The following is a 17,074-nucleotide window of genomic DNA, read 5'->3' as shown; positions in this document are numbered from 1 at the left end:
CCCCTGCTTTCTCGTGATAAATAATCTGATAATTCTGAATGGATTTGAGGTGGGGTCAAGTCAAGGGATGGCTCGATGTAACATGGCAAGTTGGCCTGTGCAGCTATACAAAGCACATCAAATGGAGGCAACTGGGAGAAAAAAGCTTTCAAAGCATCTTATATATAGCCGAGGCCATAGCGGCTTGCGCTTTGTCTTTTTGTTCTTTGCCCTTCACGTGGACCCTAAAGATGTCCGGTGCCTAATACCATTAACTTGCTGGCGGTCGATGCACCTCAGTCCAAGGCAGCACTGACTTGTTTGATTTTTTAGTCTTCTTTCCGAAAAGTAAGACCTCTCTCTCTCTCTCTCTCTCTCTCTCGCTTTTTTGCCATGGAGAATACGATTTTTTAAATAAATTTTCAAAAAAATTAAGTGTGAAAACAACCAGAAAAGGAGAACTGATGCGACGTCAAGGTCATATTTAGAAGTCATGGAAAGAAAAAGTTGCGTGGCTTTTGGAGTGAATTTAAGAAGGAGAGACGTGGGAGTCACGCCAAACTAAGAATGCCCCCAAACACCACGCTTGCTTCACACATTGCAAAGAGGAGACCTCTGTAATTTCAAGGGCATTGACAGCGCGCATTTCTTGGTTCAAATCATCCTGTCAAGCATGAAATCTTGTATCTGATTCTTTTTTGGCATAAATCTTTTATATGTAGATCGTGTACTAGAAAGGATTTTCTCAGGAAACCCGTGATCTGGGCATTGTCTGGGGCATTGATGGCTTGTTTTAAACCAAATTGAGCAGGTGGACTAATCAATTTAGTACAAGAAAGACGACCCGCGATACAATCCGAACATAATCAATAGATCGGGTACCCCTTGTAAACGCAGCGATACGCTGTTAATCTAGACATTCATGCCTCAGTGATTTCTGTTCAGATTCGCAGACAATACCCTGTGCACCATAGCTAGAGCAAATTTATCACTTTATAGGATCCACAGTCAAGTGCGACGGTTTTCAAATTTGAATGACCTTGTGCATGAAAAAACAGAAATTTCATGCGGTGTTTCAGGAGGAAGATCAATCTGCGCACTAAAAGCTCAGTTCCCATTGCATCGCTTGACCTGTGAACAAAAAGCTTCTCAATACCATCATAGCCCTACTGATACATGAACCGAAGGTAAGCTTCCGATGATTCAATCCCAGTAAACAATCCCCAAAGAAAGTTCAAAGATTGCCAGAAATAGCAAGACATGAGGCTGCAAGAGTGCTTGCAAATACAGAATCACCACTTTTCACCCTGTGATCATGTTGTTTCAAATAGCTTAAATATAAATCATGTGAGACGAGAGCATTTGTGACATGACCGCCTCACCAAGCACATACAATCCAGTCACGAGTGGGGCAAAAGAAAAAGATACAACAGCTTCACTTTGCAGGATGGTATGAACAAGAGAGGCTTGAGTACAGAACACAGGCCAGCGTCAAGGTTCTTTATAAGCCCTTGGAACCAGGAAGATTGATCCACTGGAGCTGAATCTCCACTTCTCCGCACTCGACATTTCTCAGTCTAAGGCACATGTCTTGGACAACCCGGTCTTCACTCCAGATAACGCGGCTTTCTTCGACAAGGCAATTTTGTCTACTAGGTTGCACCCTTGTAATGACAGTGCCGCTGGGAAGGCCTTGCAGATTCATCTTGAGAGCCTCTATGAATGGTTTTATGTCAAACTCAGCATCTCCCATTTTGTCATCCTTGCTGAACGTATCATGGTCATAAACAGTCTGCACTTAAAGAAGGAATCCAAACAAAACAAAATATGAGAGAGAGAGAGAGAGAGAGATAAAAAATTGCTGTAGTTGCTGCATTTTACAACAATACAGCCTAAAAAATTGAAGCCACGAGGAAACATCAATATTTGTCTTCTCCTAATCAGAAAAAGCTTCATTAACTGAACTTGAGACTATAATGACAACCAGATGCAGAATAATGCCATCCTAATTTCTTTCAGATTGCCGAATTGAAAGTATATGAAAGAACCAAAGTGCGGAAACAGGATACTACACGTGAGCTATGGGTGTCATAACTCTCCGAGTTCTTAACAGTAGTAAAAAATGGCGATTACTTTATGAGGTCATCTCATTTGCCCTATACCATTCCTATCACATTGTGGATCCTACGGACAATCAATATTGTTTGAGAACAACCCAAATTCTAGATGAGAGGTAAATCTAATTGTATAATGAGCTGCAGCATCTGTAAAGACTGAACTTCAAGAATACTGATGAGGCAGAGACCCAAGAAATTTGCAGTGAACGAAACTTGCATTTAAAACCTTTGAAAAATTAATAAGCAGGATGAACATATTAAATATGAGATGGCGATTAAACGTGATACCGTTAAAAAAGGTAGAGAAAGCAAGAAAAGAGAGCAGCCGGTCTTGTGCTAAATGATATATATATGTCAGTACTCTGCACCCTAAAAAGCATCGCTGAGCCATGACTTCTTTGCTTTAATGTCTTTTCCACAGCTAAATTCACAAATAGTGAAAGAGCCAATAAATAAACAAATAAAAAGTGAAGTCTCTTTTTCATTGTTTTCATTCTCCACTAACATATGTGAGAAAATTTAGGAAGCAGTATGACTGCATCCTTCCATGTATTGCCGTTTATGTGACCTGGATTTTGCATGAACACTTGACATATCTAAGCTGTGTAGGTAAGTTGAAAAACAGAAAAAAATAAATTACAATGTCATATGTCTGTAAAATGGTTCGTGATGACCCTATAAAATTTCTTGCGAGTATGCTAAACTTAATGATGATGTCTTTTATATGAAATCTAGTCTTAATACAAGATACATCATCTAAACTTCATGAGGAAAAGAGCATTGAAAAAATAATTCATATCTATGCAACTTAGTTATAAACACAGCTTACCAGCTTGACTGGAATACTAGGATCTGAAACAGAGAGAGTTAGATCTTCATTCCACTCAGGATTAACATCCTTCTTTATAACACGGGTCTTCAATTTCTGCATCATTTAACCCCTCTTTAACTAAAGGAATTCTAAGAGAGATCAATGCAATAAAAAACATTTGACAATGAACCATCATATAAAAACATATCCAACTGAAGTAAGTTCCTCACGTAGGAATAGTGAAAAATGATGTGACATCAAGAAGCCCAGACTAGAAGTATTTGACGTTCTTTGACCTTAAGTTTAGGATTGAATTAACAGTGAGCAGGACGCATTTATATTCAGAACGAAAAGAGTACAAAGGATATATCATACCCTTCCTTTCTACAAAAGGGTAGACTTCAAAAGCTTGAGCCTGGTATGGGAAAATTATTCATATTGGTTCCATTGGGTCGTTGTCTTAAACAGCAAAAGGGAAGAAAAAAGGTAGGTTTGACATTTGAAGGTTAATATTTGCAGGACAGGAAGATAATATGCCATCAAGGCATTAAAGAACTCGAGAAAGGTTAAAAAAGCTAAAAACTTCTTTTGGTTCCATGCAGTGAAGAAGCAACTCTGATGATTTATGCAACAAAAAACATTTGACAATGAACCACCATGTAAAAACACATCCAACTGAAGTAAGTTCCTCACATAGGAATAGTGAAAAATGATGTGACATCAAGAAGCCGAAACTAAAAGTATTTGACGTTCTTTGACCTTAAGTTTAAGATTGAATTAACAGTGAGCAGGATGCATTTATATTCAGAGAGAAAAGAGTACAGTGGATATATCCCACCCCTCCTTTCTACATAAGGGTAGACTTCAAAAGCTTGAGCCTGGTATGGGAAAATGATTCATATTGGTTCCATTGGATCGTTGTCTTAAACAGCAAAAGGGAAGAAAAAAGGTAGGTTTGACATTTGAAGGTTAATATTTACAGGACAGGAAGATAATATGCCATCAAGGCATTAAAAAACTCAAAAAAGGTTACAAAAGCTAAAACCTTTTTTGGGTTCCATGCAGTGAAGAAGCAACTCTTGATGATTTACCAGAGTTCATTAAAGTGTTAGCAAGATTGCACGTTCTTCACTTGAGACTGCTAAGGCAAGAACTAGTGAAAAAATCATCTATTAGCATGACCAGCAGGTCAAAGCTTGTACAGATGATTTATTAACATATCACCGACATGGAAAAAAGTACTAATATCCTTATCAGTAGAGATCGATCCAGAACCAATCGATATGGGCAACGCAGGGAAACTCAAGGCAGCATCATGCAATTTTCAAGAGGCAACGAAGATTATGGACTCCAGGCTCCATGAAAAGTGAGATAATCTCATCAAATACAGTTAAAAAAACTGTGGAAAAATTTCTCTCTCCTCATTTGCTTATACATCGACTGGATCGAGATCTCGCCTCTCTGCTCAGTACTTCATTCGTTCAGATGACACATCGGGTGGAACAGAGTTCACAATGCAACTTGAGGAAAGCTCAAGGGTTGTTGGCAGGAGTAAATAGAGAGTCACTGATCTTCGATACGCCTAACTCCGTAATCAAGAAACAGAGCAGCTAAAGGAAACAGAATCCACCCAAAACAATCAATCAGCGAGACATCACCAGCTAATTTCCCCCCTCAATCGCATCAGCGGGCGTCGACCCAAGTCACCAAAAGGGATCCAGAAGCACACCCACATTTCCATTTCCCCCCTCAAATCGATACGCGGGCGAAACAAGGGTCAGATCACCGCATCCCAAAGCGCTGCACGCGAAGGGAGGCGGAAAACAGAGCAGGCGCTAGAAAAAAGGAAGAATGACCTGTTTCGCCATCTTGACGACGACGTACGGATCGCTGGATCGAACGTCGCGGACGGCGAGATTGACGCCGCGCTTGACCCGGATCCTGAGGAGCCCCAGCAGGTTCTCCATCATCGACATCGGAGATCGGCCCCCTAGCGACGGTGGCGTTCTCGTCGGCGACGACATCTCCTCCCTCTCTCCCCGGTCTCCCCTATTTATACGCGTGGACCCGTCTAGTCACTCTCCCCTCCTGCGACGCGACAACGTCAGTATCTCCAAAAAAAGAAAAATGAAAAACGAATAAATTCAAGAGCAAAGAGAGGCCAGAAACCCAACAACGCCGTGCGATTGTAGTAACGTTTATCATTATTCAATTCGGATATCACCGGCCCGAAAGGATCCCGACCTTGGCGGGACACCACCTCGGTTGACTTTCGTGGGATTTTCTTGATCTGTCCTTTCCGGAGGCGGGAAAATTCAGAAACGGGTCTTGATTGGTTTCTCGTTACTCTGTTATCTTTCGAGAAGGGGAATCCTGGAGAAGATGACGGTCGAAGGGGCGGCCGGATTGCTTCGAGCGGGAGACGAAGATGGAGTTTTTTCGGCTTGTCTTTTCTTGGAGGGAGAAGAAGGGAGGGGGAAGGTGGCCGGTAATTCCGGTCAGCGGCAGGGAAAGGTTCAGGATGGCAATTTTGAGGGAGCGTTGACTGGTTGGGGATGATGATGAGTGGGAACGTGGGGCGCCTCTGTCCAGTCAACTTTTGTTTTTGCTGATTTTTCAAACGTGGCCACGTAACGTAACAAAAATAATAATCCTTAAATAGATCAAATTCGGAGTTAATAAATGGTTAATACTCCGGAAAATTTTGAATTGATATATTTATAACCCGTGATAAATTTACACCAAGTTAATTTTTTTACTACAAATAATCCTAAATTGATATGTTTACGACAAATTTACCATCAATTAATTTTCGTTAAATTAGATTAATATCACGAAAGACAACACACTACTCCCCTCAATTGGTACACTTGTTAATTAGTGCGTGCTATTCAATTCAATAATGGTAAAATTTAATGAAAATTAATAGAGAATAAATTCATTTTAGGTGTATTAGTTTGGAGTTTTTAGATGATAAAAAAATAATTTGTGATAAATTTATTACAAGTATACTAATTTGAGATTTTCCTTTAATCAAGTGCTATGATAATATTGTAGATCGGATAAGGCACGAATAAAATCATTTGCAAATCAAGAGCATGAGATATTGAATCGGTGTTGTATGTCGAAATTGTACGCATAATTTGTTCTGCGACAACTATGCAAACCTTGTGAGTTCAATATGTTAATTTTCAGTCTACCAATTATTTTTTTGTACCTACCACGCGGACATCTGGGTCGATTTAATATAAATTCTGGTTTATAAGGTTCGTTGGATCGGTAGAAATAAATATATACTACATTTGTATAATGTTTAATAAGATGAATATTATAGTGTACCGTTAGACTATGATTTGAATAATCAAGTAGAAATAAAACTGTTAATTGACCCGTTTAGTTTTACTGAATGGCATACATATCAAAGGACATACAAATAAATAAGCCACACAAATTAATGTCAAGGGACACGAATGTTATCCTTAAACAGGTAGTTAAATCATTTTTGTTTCACAATTAATATATAAGAAGAGAAGAAGAATTGAGCTTTCGTGGACTAGAGCGTCATATAAAGTAGCATTTCTTTATTTTTCTATTGGGTTCTTAACAAACGTGACAAAAACAATTGACCACACAATTAGAAACTTCTCACATTGCGTTTGGTTGTCGAGATAAACTTTCTAATTAAGAAGATTGGGTTGAAAATATGTCAAATTGCTCAATGCCAAATGTAACCACCAATACAATTGTGCGCAAATTTACAAAAGCTTTTGGTAAATCTAGGTTGAGATTAGGCTTGCAAAATATTCAAATTAATTACTCAAAATTAACGTCATTGTGACGGTCGATATTGACATCAACTATTCCCATTGTGGTTGTCGTTTTCAATCTATCACGTTGGTAGTCTTTTCTAAGTGACAAAATTTTGAGTTCTAAAGAAATATCATAGATAAGGTTCCCACCCGTGCACCGATTAACGTGAGCAAGATATGCATGACTACCACTATCGTGGGATTCAAGATATCCATGCCTATCATGATTGCCCCACTTTGTCAACATACTCAAGTATCAAAAGTGAGCTGAGAGCATACTCAAGCACCTTTTCCCTTTCCAGTGCACTGACAATAGAGCAAATTAGGCTAACTTATATCTTGTATTAGCAGAAGAAAGTCTAGTCCTTTGTAATGAAGCTTGTAATTTGCTATTAGGTCTTGACTTATATTACAGAGGAGTAGACTTGTTGCCTGATGGTTTTCTGATATCTATCCGGGGGAGTATCCAACAGCAAGAGCTGCATCAGCAGCTGGGACTACTATGGAAGAGTTTCTTGAACAGCTCCAGTTTCGACAGGTCTACCAAGTGCCTCTGTCAAAACTGGCTCTAACCGTTTGTTAATACTATCAAGTTGTTTAAGTACATGAAATCTTTTCACCAATCTCCTTGGTGTTTGTTGGAATATGAGTAATTAAGTTTATTTTAAAGATGTGTTTGTTTCACTGAAAATTTCATAATAAAAATAAATATATTCAAGAAAAATGATTAATTTTCATTTGTTTATTGGTTTAGGGAAAATGATGTCCTTTTTGTCTAGGAGAGGAAGTTATTGTTTTTCCAAACTTAGCTTGTTATTTTCAGTTTATGGAAAATATTATCGATAATTTGATTAGTTTTTCGTCATTTAAACATTGGAAAGTCGGATAAAATTTTTCTAGAAATAAATTTTCATTCAAAAACAGACCCTAAATCTCCTAACAAATTTGGCTTTAGGACACTTTGATATGTATTCATGTTGCTTCGCTTATGAAATATTCACATTTGCGTCAGATATTATCTTCATGGAATACTTCCTGTGTTCAGGAAGTGCTTCCACTGGACCTGCTGTCTGCTTTTTCCAGCTTTATGTAAGCCCAATGTGCCCACTACAGTTCTCAATACATGGGTTTGATCTGGCCCTTTAAAAAATTGAGTGGTCAAATGCTAACCAGCGATCTTAGTCTTCATGAAATAAGGTTTATAGAGACAAACATATAGTAGCTCAGCTTGTGAGGAAAGCTCAAACAGCTGGCTTCAAGGCCATTGCACTCGCTGTCGATACGTTGAGGCTCGGTCGCAAAGAAGCCGACATCAAGACCACGTGCAACTATAAACTGGCTACATCAGAATTCTGTTGCTCGTTATTTTAGTTTGATGAGTCTTATGTAAATTTCACAGTGAAGTTAAGGTTCACATCGTCGCCGGTTTTGACATCAAAGAAGTTTGAAGGCGTGGAAGGTGACTGATAAGTCTCATTTCGCTATATCATATTCGGTAAAAGTCTCATTTCACTAATCATTCACTTTTTTGTTTGGGTTCATTTCAATGTTCAAATTCAACTCAAACTCTTTATAACATGAAACAAGACATTATCGCAGACTAATGACTTGAAACTTGCTTCATCTATTGCTGGTAAAATTGATTACACTCTGAGCTGGAAGATATGTTAGCTCATGCAAATTGCCTACGGCCATCTTTCCTTTGAAAGTAAATTAACATGATGTAGTATTTAACTAAGGGAAAATGATACAAATGATCCATGAACTTTGATTCAATGTATAATATAGCTCTTAAACTTTTAAATTGTTTAGTGTAGTCCATTGACTTTTGATATATATTCAATTTAGTCCATAAACTATATGAAAATGTTAAATATGGTCCCTGAATTTGAATCAATGGAAGGGCGATATTAAATATTTTCACATAGTTCCGGGATTATATTAAATACATGTTAAAGTTGAGGGATCACATTGAATAACTTAAAGTTCAGGGACCAAATTGTATATTGAATTAAAATTCAGGAACATTTGTAGAACAAACTTAGCTGCAACTCTTTTTATCGGCTTAAATAGAATAGAAAACAAGCTGAGAAATGGACATTGGTAGCTTCTTAACCTATCTATGACGAATGGTGAAGTACCGAGAGAGAGATGCTGTTTCTCAACTGACATTCAATAATTTCAAAAGCTAATGCTTATTTGTTTAAGCTTCGAGGGAAAAAAAGGCGAATTGTTTCACTGAGTATGATAGATTAGTTGATGAGTTGCCTTATTGGTCTTGTGGGGCTTTGCTAACATAATAGTTTTTGCCTTTTGGGCATTATAAGACACAAATTCTTGAAAGAGTGGATTCCACAATAATTTATGATTATGTGTTATTTAATTTTCTGTGGTCCAGAATAGATTATTATTTTTAAAATTAATTAAAGAGTGTTACGCAATCATTTCTCAGTAATTTATTGGTATTAGTGTACTAAAAATCCTAAATCTTGTCGTGAATGTGCATTCGAGTTATAAAATTTTCAAAATGTGCCATTAAATCCCTAGAACCTGTTCAATTAATACAATTTCAATTAGAGTGCCAGAAAATGCTAGCTGATTTTAATTACCTTCCGAAGTTATGGGAAAATTTTAAAGAAATCCGACTTTCGCTTCAATGGATACATTTGAAACTCACAAGAGAAATCGTCAATACATACCATATAATATCAAAAATTTTGCATAGGAGGAATTGGGCTCGGAGCCCATGACATGCAATTTTTAGTATAGTTTTGGGAAACACGGTGCTTAATGGGAACCAACATTAGCATATAGATCCAAATTATAAAAAAGAAATAAAAAATCAGAAAATGAAAAAAAGAATAAAGACCAAAACAAGCGCGAAGAGAGAGAAGCATGACCGACGGAGAAAATTCCGAAAGGCTTTAATAGCATAATGGTCATTGGGCTAGTGAAAATAACAGCTTGTTATTATTGACACCAGAAGTTTTGACATTTTAAGTATCCATTTATTTTGCAAAAATATAAAAATTTATAAAAAGATAAAAAAACAGAAAATGTGTGAATCATGAAAAGATCAGAATAATAATAAGAAATAAATAAAGACAACAAATTCGGGTAAGAAGGCCTGTGACTTTCTGAGTCAGACGAGCCCATCTTTTTATCTCTCTGAGCCCATTATTTTGTTTTTCGTTCTTTTTCCTTAGCCCGTCAGAGAGAGACAAGAGCCCAGCCCAAAGTCAATTCTTCCTCTCTGCTTACATGAGTCAACGCCCGTGAAGAGGAAAAGAAAAGAGGCGCGGGTGAGGAGAGGGCCATGACGAGCAAATCCAAAGCGAGGGATGAGGACGCCAAACCGAAAAGATTAGGAGCGAGGCGTGAGCAGCGTGGTGAGCAGGGGAGGCGAGGCTTGGCAAGAAGGAGGAGAGCATATCACAAAAGCGGGGGGGCTGGTTTTGGCAGAAGAAGAAAGGAGCGCTTGCGGGTTTTCTGGGTTTTGAAGGGTGAGGAGAGAACGCTCGAGGTTCGTTCAGAGAGAGAGGTGAGAGACGGCGAACAGAGAGTGAGAAGTGAGAGGTCCGAGCGACTGAGAAGAGCAAGAGACGGCATCGCAGCCGCGGGCAGGCCCGTCCGACGACCTTTCCGGCGACGTCCTCAAGCCGAATAGGTAGGCTCGGCTCTCCTCCCGTTTTGTTTCGGGCGTGCCGGGCCGACGCTCATGGCCGTCCGGCTCACGCGTGCTCCGGCCCTCGTCACCTTTATATTTTGTTTTCATAGTCCTTGTATGCCGTGCGTCGAGGCCTCTGGTGCACATTCGGGTCTCGGTTGAGCTGGAGACCTTAGGATTTGGTAGGGCACCCCGACGGTTCGACAAAATACCTCAATGAAATCCCAAAATATATTTTATCCGATCGACGTTTGAAGCTCAGTTTAACGTTTGATTATTCATATATGGTTGAACTTCGTCTGATTTCTTCGTGTTTTGACGTGCTTTGATGTGACTTTGCACCGTCTGAACCGGCCTCGCATACACCTCCTCGCCGGAGATAGCCTCCCCCGCCGGCGACCCCTACGGTTGAAGGCCGTTTGAGTCGGCGTATCTCCCCATTTTTTAGTGCCTTTGTGTTTGTTTGATTTCTGGGATTTCTGGTGTAAAAACCGTAGTTTACGGGAGTTTTTTTGTGAAATTTCGGGATCGCCGGAGTGGGCGGCCGGCGCTGTCATCGCCGGTCAGGACGGACGGCGGGCAGATGATGGTGGTTTGATTGCGGAGTGAATGCCGACGACTCGTGCAGAGGTGGCGCGACATAGTGTGTTTCTGGTCCTAGAAAATCAAGTTGCAGGTGTGATGGAGTGTTTGGGGAAGAAGGAGGAACGGCTGGAGGTTGAAGAAGATGGGAAAAGACAAGAGAATAAAAAAGGAAAAAAAAAAATCACAAAATTCAAAAAAAAAAAAAAAAATTATATGAGAATGTTTCTTTTTTTTTTTAGAAATGATATGAAAGTGTTAAAAAATCGGTTTTCATTCTATGAGTCGGATCCGGATTTGGGTCGGGTCAATGGCCGGATTGGGCAAAACAGGTTCGAGCCCATTCCCCGAATATTTTAATAATAAATAAATTAAAAAATTAATTGAAAATATTTCAAAAATAAAAAATTCAGAAAATGATAAAAAAAAAATTAAAATTTTTAGGAAATAATAAAGTATAAAAAAATTGAAAAGAAAATTTGAGAAAAATTGGAAATCCCTTTAAAGAATTAAAACCTAAAATTGGATAAGCCTTTAGGCTTTACAATTGGGATTCTTGTTTTGCTTTGTCTTGTTTTTCTTTTTAGGGACAATTTAGGATGCTTGTATATTTTCTATAATGATTATAATTGACATAGTTGACTGCGCTGTTCAATATTTTGATGTTATTTTCTTGTTTTGGAATGATTAAGACAAACCTTAGATTTTTCTTGATAGGCTGCTATGATTTGGTTAGCATATGATTAAGTTAGGTATCGAAATGGGGTTAGCTTTAGGCTAACATGTCCAAATCTTTTGGTTGCGTAAATAGTAAGATATCATTTTGTATTTTACTGGGTTTTTAGCCAATTCCAAAAAGGCTAATGGAGCTCCTTAGTCAAAATTTACATAGGCTTAATTGATTAAAAATTTGAACATTCGATGTTGCGCAAGATATGAGCTTGGAAAAGCCCGAGTCAAGGAAATGTCGTCGGCCCCTATCCTAATAATAACAAAAACTCTCCCTCCCTATGAGAGGAGTTTAGTCACAACAATTGTGAGCTACAAGTTCTTAAAAGAGTGAGTTCCACAACAATTCATAATTATTTGTTATTTGATTTTTTTGTCTTATAGTAGATTAAAGACTTTTCATCCAATTATGATTTGGCTTGATCAATCAATTTCACCTTAAAGATGACATCATGAGCTTTTTACATGGCCAAAATCATAAAGATCGATTTTTTTTTTTTTTTTTTTTACAAAGGGAATATCATAACTTTTCATTACAATCGTCAATTAAGGTCAACTCCCAAAAATCTTTGTGAACTTTAGACACCTTGGGTAGCGACTTTTCCTTTGGAGTAAAAATTGAGTCAATCAGTCTAGTCAAAATTTACCGAAAAAAAAAAGGACTAGTCAAAATTTGGTAATATTTGGATAATAAGTGATAAAAAAATATCATTTAAAACAAAAAGGAGGCTGGCTGCTGCAACCCGGGATTGCCACATGGCATGGTTGGGCCATCCAGGCGCCAAGCTGGCATTGCGGTAGGTCAAGCATCGAAGGGCGATCACATCCTTTTGGCAACACATCATTTTAACATTTACCCCTTTTCTTTTTGACACGTCTTTGGCATGTCAATTATGTAGATCATATTTTTATTACATTTGTCATAAGTCATTTATTTCGGAAAGGAAATTCTCAGTAGACCCAATATTTTCCTTTTTAAATAAAGGAAAATTTTGACTAAAATTCTTCGCACTAGTTAACGAGAACGTAAAGAAAATAATAAGAGGAAAAGAACAAAAGGATGGAAAAAATTTCTAAGTATTTTTTTTTTGAATAATTATAATATTTTCCATTTATTATTTTTATATATTTTGAGATTATAAATTTTTATGTATATTTACAAGATTCTTCATATCCTTTATTGAGTGCGCTTAACCTTAATTGATTTTTTTTATTTTTTTAACCTTACAAGTGATAGGCTTATGTACTTATCATAAAACACAAATATATAAAGAAACTGCACTTCTCTTTTCCGTTAAAGCGTGCAGCCACACTCAGAAAACAACCTGCTCTACAGCTCTTTCTTCTTCTTGAGATGTCGATAGTTCCTGAAGAAGAAAAGGAATCCGTCTCCATGAAGCAAGCCGAAGCCGAAGCAGAAGCCGAAGCCGAAGCAGAAGCCGAGCCCGAGTTCTCCTCCGAGATGAGGAGGATGATAGAGGAAGTCTGTTCGGATGTCTCTAAATCGATTGATTCACCGGGTTTCTTGTCAGTTGGTTCCAAAGCGATTTCTGGTTTTCCTGCACTTTTGTATTTGAAATCTGACGTGAAAATCGCGACATGTGCAGGCTCAAATTGAAGCAAATCTCAGATGAATACGTGAGGGCCATCACGGAGAACAACGGGACTATATCGAGGTGATTCGATTTGTTTTCATTGATTTTTTTTTTTTTACCAATGTGTCGATTCAGTTTTTTGTTTTGATGAGATTTTTGTATTCGGTTGTATGTAATCTTTGAATCTTGTATTCATTTTTCTCTTCTCTGAAATCCTTTATTTATTTGCTGCGATATACTTCTGTGCTTTGAGATAGTTGTTAAAGTCCGAATCCTTCTGCAAAGTCTGTAGTCACTTAAAAGTAAAGTATTTTTAATGCATTTCGCAAAAAATTGTTTTCATACCTATTCACCCCCTCTAGGTGTTCATACTAGCTCTTTCACACCATCACGTGGGGTATGAGCTTGGGAGAGCTCGTGATCTCATGGAAGGAACTCATGAGAGGCTTGATCCAAAAGGCGAGGTGATGACGTTTTTTGGAACGCAAGCCGTGAGGGAACTCTCGTGATCAGGTACCCCTAAACCTGACATTTCCCCATTTTCTCTCCTCATGATGATGAGGGATCAAGGGTGGTGAGATCAGGTCGTGGCATCCATATTTATAAGAAAATGTTTATGAAATATGTTATAACAAGTTCATAATCACAATTAGTTGCTCCACGAGTTAACATTAGATGCAAAACATGAGTTCCTGTTTTCCTATGTATTTAAACTCGCAGGCATTTAGCTAGTTAGAAAAGTAAACAAGGTGCAGTAGGCAGATGCATTTCATTGAAGAAGTGCGGGAGTTCGAGTCGAGTCAAGTCAAGTCAATGATCCCACTTCCTTTCGCAATGGCATAAGTGAGATAGCTCGCATGGGAGAAGTCATAGGAAAATCCTTCCATTTCATCTATCCAACCTTTCGTTTGCTCTTATATCCTGATATCAAATAATTAAAAAAAAAAATCAATTATAGAGAGTGATAATATCGAATTTAGCTAATTATTGGACCCACACCACAATGTCCTTATGTGATCTAATGTATTACATGCCTTGTCCGACGGGTCAAGGTAATCCTTTGATAATGAGATGTGTCAAGCGTCCTTGACGGGCCGTTCCTTGACAAAACCTCCACCTTGCATAAATACAATGGAGTGAGCAATGGTTTGTCCGCTACTCAAAATTCAAGTGCTCGATCTAATGAACATCCGTCAAATGGGTGGATTGGGTCATGTCGAAAATGTCCGACTCAATTTGACTAATTTTTATTAAATGCAAACCCGGATGATTGAGACGAGATTCGGCATTTTTGAACCACGAAACACTCGGTTTCCATTTCAGTTGTAGGTGTAACCAACCTGCTAGGAATGGGACGTGTCATAACAATTTGGCCTTATAATTGAGACCGCTGTGATTGATTGACTTAAAAGTGAGATGTTCCAATTGATGAGTGCAATTACTATATGCATCTATTATATGAATTGTACTGACGTGCATGAAGGTGCTGAGGCGAGGTGAGTCTTTTGTGATATGTGTATAGGCTGCCTCTAGGCATACTTCCTTCCTAATTGGAGTTTAGGGCGTGAACTCGCTGAGACATTGTCTCACCCCATCGTGGGTTTCAATCTTTTAAGGTCCTTAGATGGAGGCAAGACTGGTTCGTTTTGGATAGTTGCGGGGGTATACCAAGCATAGTATCGACTATCCTATCCCCGGGAGTCCTTGGCTCCATGAGCTCATCATGACCACTAAATTGGTCAATGAGGGCCTACCACAGTTGGTACCTCATCAATTCAAGATGTGGTTTCGTCATGGGCCTAATGGGGTGCGGGAATGTCCCCTTCAAGGTTTCGACATACCCACCGTTGAGGGCGAGGGGGTAGCTGACCCACTTGACGGTGTTGTGATAGATCCAAATCCCAAGTAGATAAGGTTCGAGATAAGGTTAGCTCGGTAGTCTCTTTTGTTTATAGACTCTTGTGTATAAACCTGGTGTATTTATAAAAGTGTGTTTGTGAAAATTTGTTGTCCAACTTTTCTATCTTATGTTGGTTGTTGTCTAGGGATTGTTTATTTTGCTTCCGCTTGTGCATGATTTGTTTGGGTTGGTGATGCGGCCTAGGAACGTCGCAATTTAGTCAACCACTGAGGGATGCGCGCGCTCGAGATTCGGGGCGTGACAGAAAGCTTAGAGATATTTCTAATGGACAAGTACAATAAATATTAATATAATGGAAAACCCCAATATGATTAAACCTGAAAATAGTAAAATGAAAATTGTAGCATTGTTAATTTTGCACATAACACGTGGAAATTTCACTAGTAATGGAAAAAAAAAAAAAAGACTTTCACATTGTGATGAACGAGAGATGTGAAAAGTCAAGGAACAAAGTCAATTTGCAATATGTAAAGTCTTGGTCTTCTTGGAAATGATTTAAGTTTTTCTCCCATTATCACTTCTTCTTCTTTTTTTTGCAAAGTCTAGATCTTCCTGGTTGATTAAAGTTTTTTTTTCCCAATTATCACTTTTTTCGCCTAGAAATGATTAAGGTTTTTCTCCCATTATCACTTTTTTCTTTCCGCAAAGTCTTGGTCCTCATGGAATTGATTAAAGTTTCTCTCTCATCATCACTTTTTTTCGCAAAGTCTTGGTCTATTTTGAATTTATTAAAATTTCTCTCTCACCGTCACAAATTTTTATTAAAGTGCTTCACTTTTGCTTCACATGTAATGTGTGGAAATTATCTAATTTTGCTTCACCTTTCCAGGCGCATGATATCTAGCAAAATCTCTGGGAACATTCTCTAAATATTGCAAAATAAGTACTTGTGGACAGAAAGTATTTTATATCGATTTCTCTAACCTCTATGTGCATTTTTGGAAGTCTTGATCTTCTAAAGATTTTAGTTTGCTCTCTCCGTTAGCTCATTATCACTCAACCCTTGTTTTTCTCTTTGAAGACTAATTCACCCATGACCATTGGAGAGGTCTTTTTGGGTTCCTTCTTGGCTTCCTTCTTATACTAATTTCTAGTATTGTTAATTTTAAGCAAGACATGTAGTGTGTGGAAATTCTACTAGCAATGGAAAAGAGACATTGACATATGGATGGAAGAGAAGGGATGTGAAAAGTGAAGCAACAAAGCCAATTTGCGTCCTGCAAAGTCCTCGTCTTCTTGGCACCGATTGAAGTTTCTTTCCCATTACCACTTTTCCCATTTGCTTCACTTTTTACACAAAAAAAGTTGATGAGTTCCAATAAAGTCTTGGTCTTCCTAATACGCCAAGAAGTTTGAGCCAGAGAGAAGAGCGTATGTTTTGATGCACATTCTATCCTAGAGTTAGATTGTTGTCCTTTTTTTTCTTTTGACCAAAGCACATGATTTCGTTTTCCTTATCAAACAAACAAACCTAACTATTTTTGATGACTTGTAGATGAATAACAGAAGATAAGATGCCATTGTTGGCTGTATCCTCAATAAAATTAGGTTTCAATTACATCAAAAAAGCGGGGATCCTTTGATGCGATTTTGGCCCCATGATGCACAAGGAGTTGTTGGGGAGGCATATGCTGGCACGAGATGGCTAGCTGCAAAGTCTTTGGGACAATACCATGTCATGATGGAGTTTAACATAATTTTGAGCCTTCGGATGTAGATGTCCAGCTTCAAATTCATTATATGGTCTAAATTCAAGTCTCAAATCGTTTGTGTACGGGCTTCTAATATTGCATGATTGTGAATTCTCTAGAATCATTATAATCAGCCTATACACCAATGAATAATACTAATTCACTTCAAGTAA

The 17,074-nt window shown here is 38.2% G+C and overlaps 1 protein-coding gene and 1 long non-coding RNA gene across 3 annotated transcripts; one reads left to right on the top strand and one right to left on the bottom strand.

Annotated features, from left to right (window-relative positions):
* Window positions 1-1,113: 1,113 nt before the first annotated feature.
* Window positions 1,114-5,410, bottom strand: LOC104422997 (protein C2-DOMAIN ABA-RELATED 4). 2 transcript variants are annotated; one of them, XM_010035460.3, is made up of 4 exons: window positions 5,077-5,410; window positions 4,764-4,995; window positions 2,926-3,021; window positions 1,114-1,771 (listed from the first exon to the last, which is right to left on the bottom strand). In XM_010035460.3, exons 2-4 carry the CDS (start codon window positions 4,929-4,931, stop codon window positions 1,481-1,483), a joined length of 555 nt encoding a protein of 184 aa, XP_010033762.2. In that variant the 5' UTR covers window positions 4,932-4,995; window positions 5,077-5,410; the 3' UTR covers window positions 1,114-1,480. The 2 variants fall into 2 exon arrangements, with proteins under 2 accessions (XP_010033762.2, XP_010033770.2); XM_010035468.3 differs by having other exon boundaries at window positions 1,358-1,771; window positions 5,152-5,410.
* Window positions 5,411-10,029: 4,619 nt separating this feature from the next.
* On the top strand, window positions 10,030-15,286 carry LOC120290968. Its single transcript, XR_005548768.1, has 4 exons — window positions 10,030-10,383; window positions 12,995-13,221; window positions 13,302-13,370; window positions 13,652-15,286. It is a non-coding gene; the product is annotated as an uncharacterized LOC120290968 (long non-coding RNA).
* Window positions 15,287-17,074: the final 1,788 nt, after the last annotated feature.

The sequence above is a fragment of the Eucalyptus grandis genome, chromosome 2 (genome assembly GCF_016545825.1).
Source record: "Eucalyptus grandis isolate ANBG69807.140 chromosome 2, ASM1654582v1, whole genome shotgun sequence".
Taxonomy (NCBI): domain Eukaryota; kingdom Viridiplantae; phylum Streptophyta; class Magnoliopsida; order Myrtales; family Myrtaceae; genus Eucalyptus; species Eucalyptus grandis.
The sequence above is the reverse complement of the archived record's forward strand: the minus strand, read 5'-3'. Positions and strand labels throughout refer to the sequence as shown.

Coding starts and splice junctions, on each gene's coding strand:
- LOC104422997 (XM_010035460.3), bottom strand. CDS start 4,931: ATGTCGTCGCCGACGAGAACGCCACCGTCGCTAGGGGGCCGATCTCCG. Junction 3,022..4,763: donor TCGTCAAGATGGCGAAACAG/GTCATTCTTCCT, acceptor TAAATGATGCAG/AAATTGAAGACCCGTGTTAT. Junction 1,772..2,925: donor CTAGTATTCCAGTCAAGCTG/GTAAGCTGTGTT, acceptor CTTTAAGTGCAG/ACTGTTTATGACCATGATAC.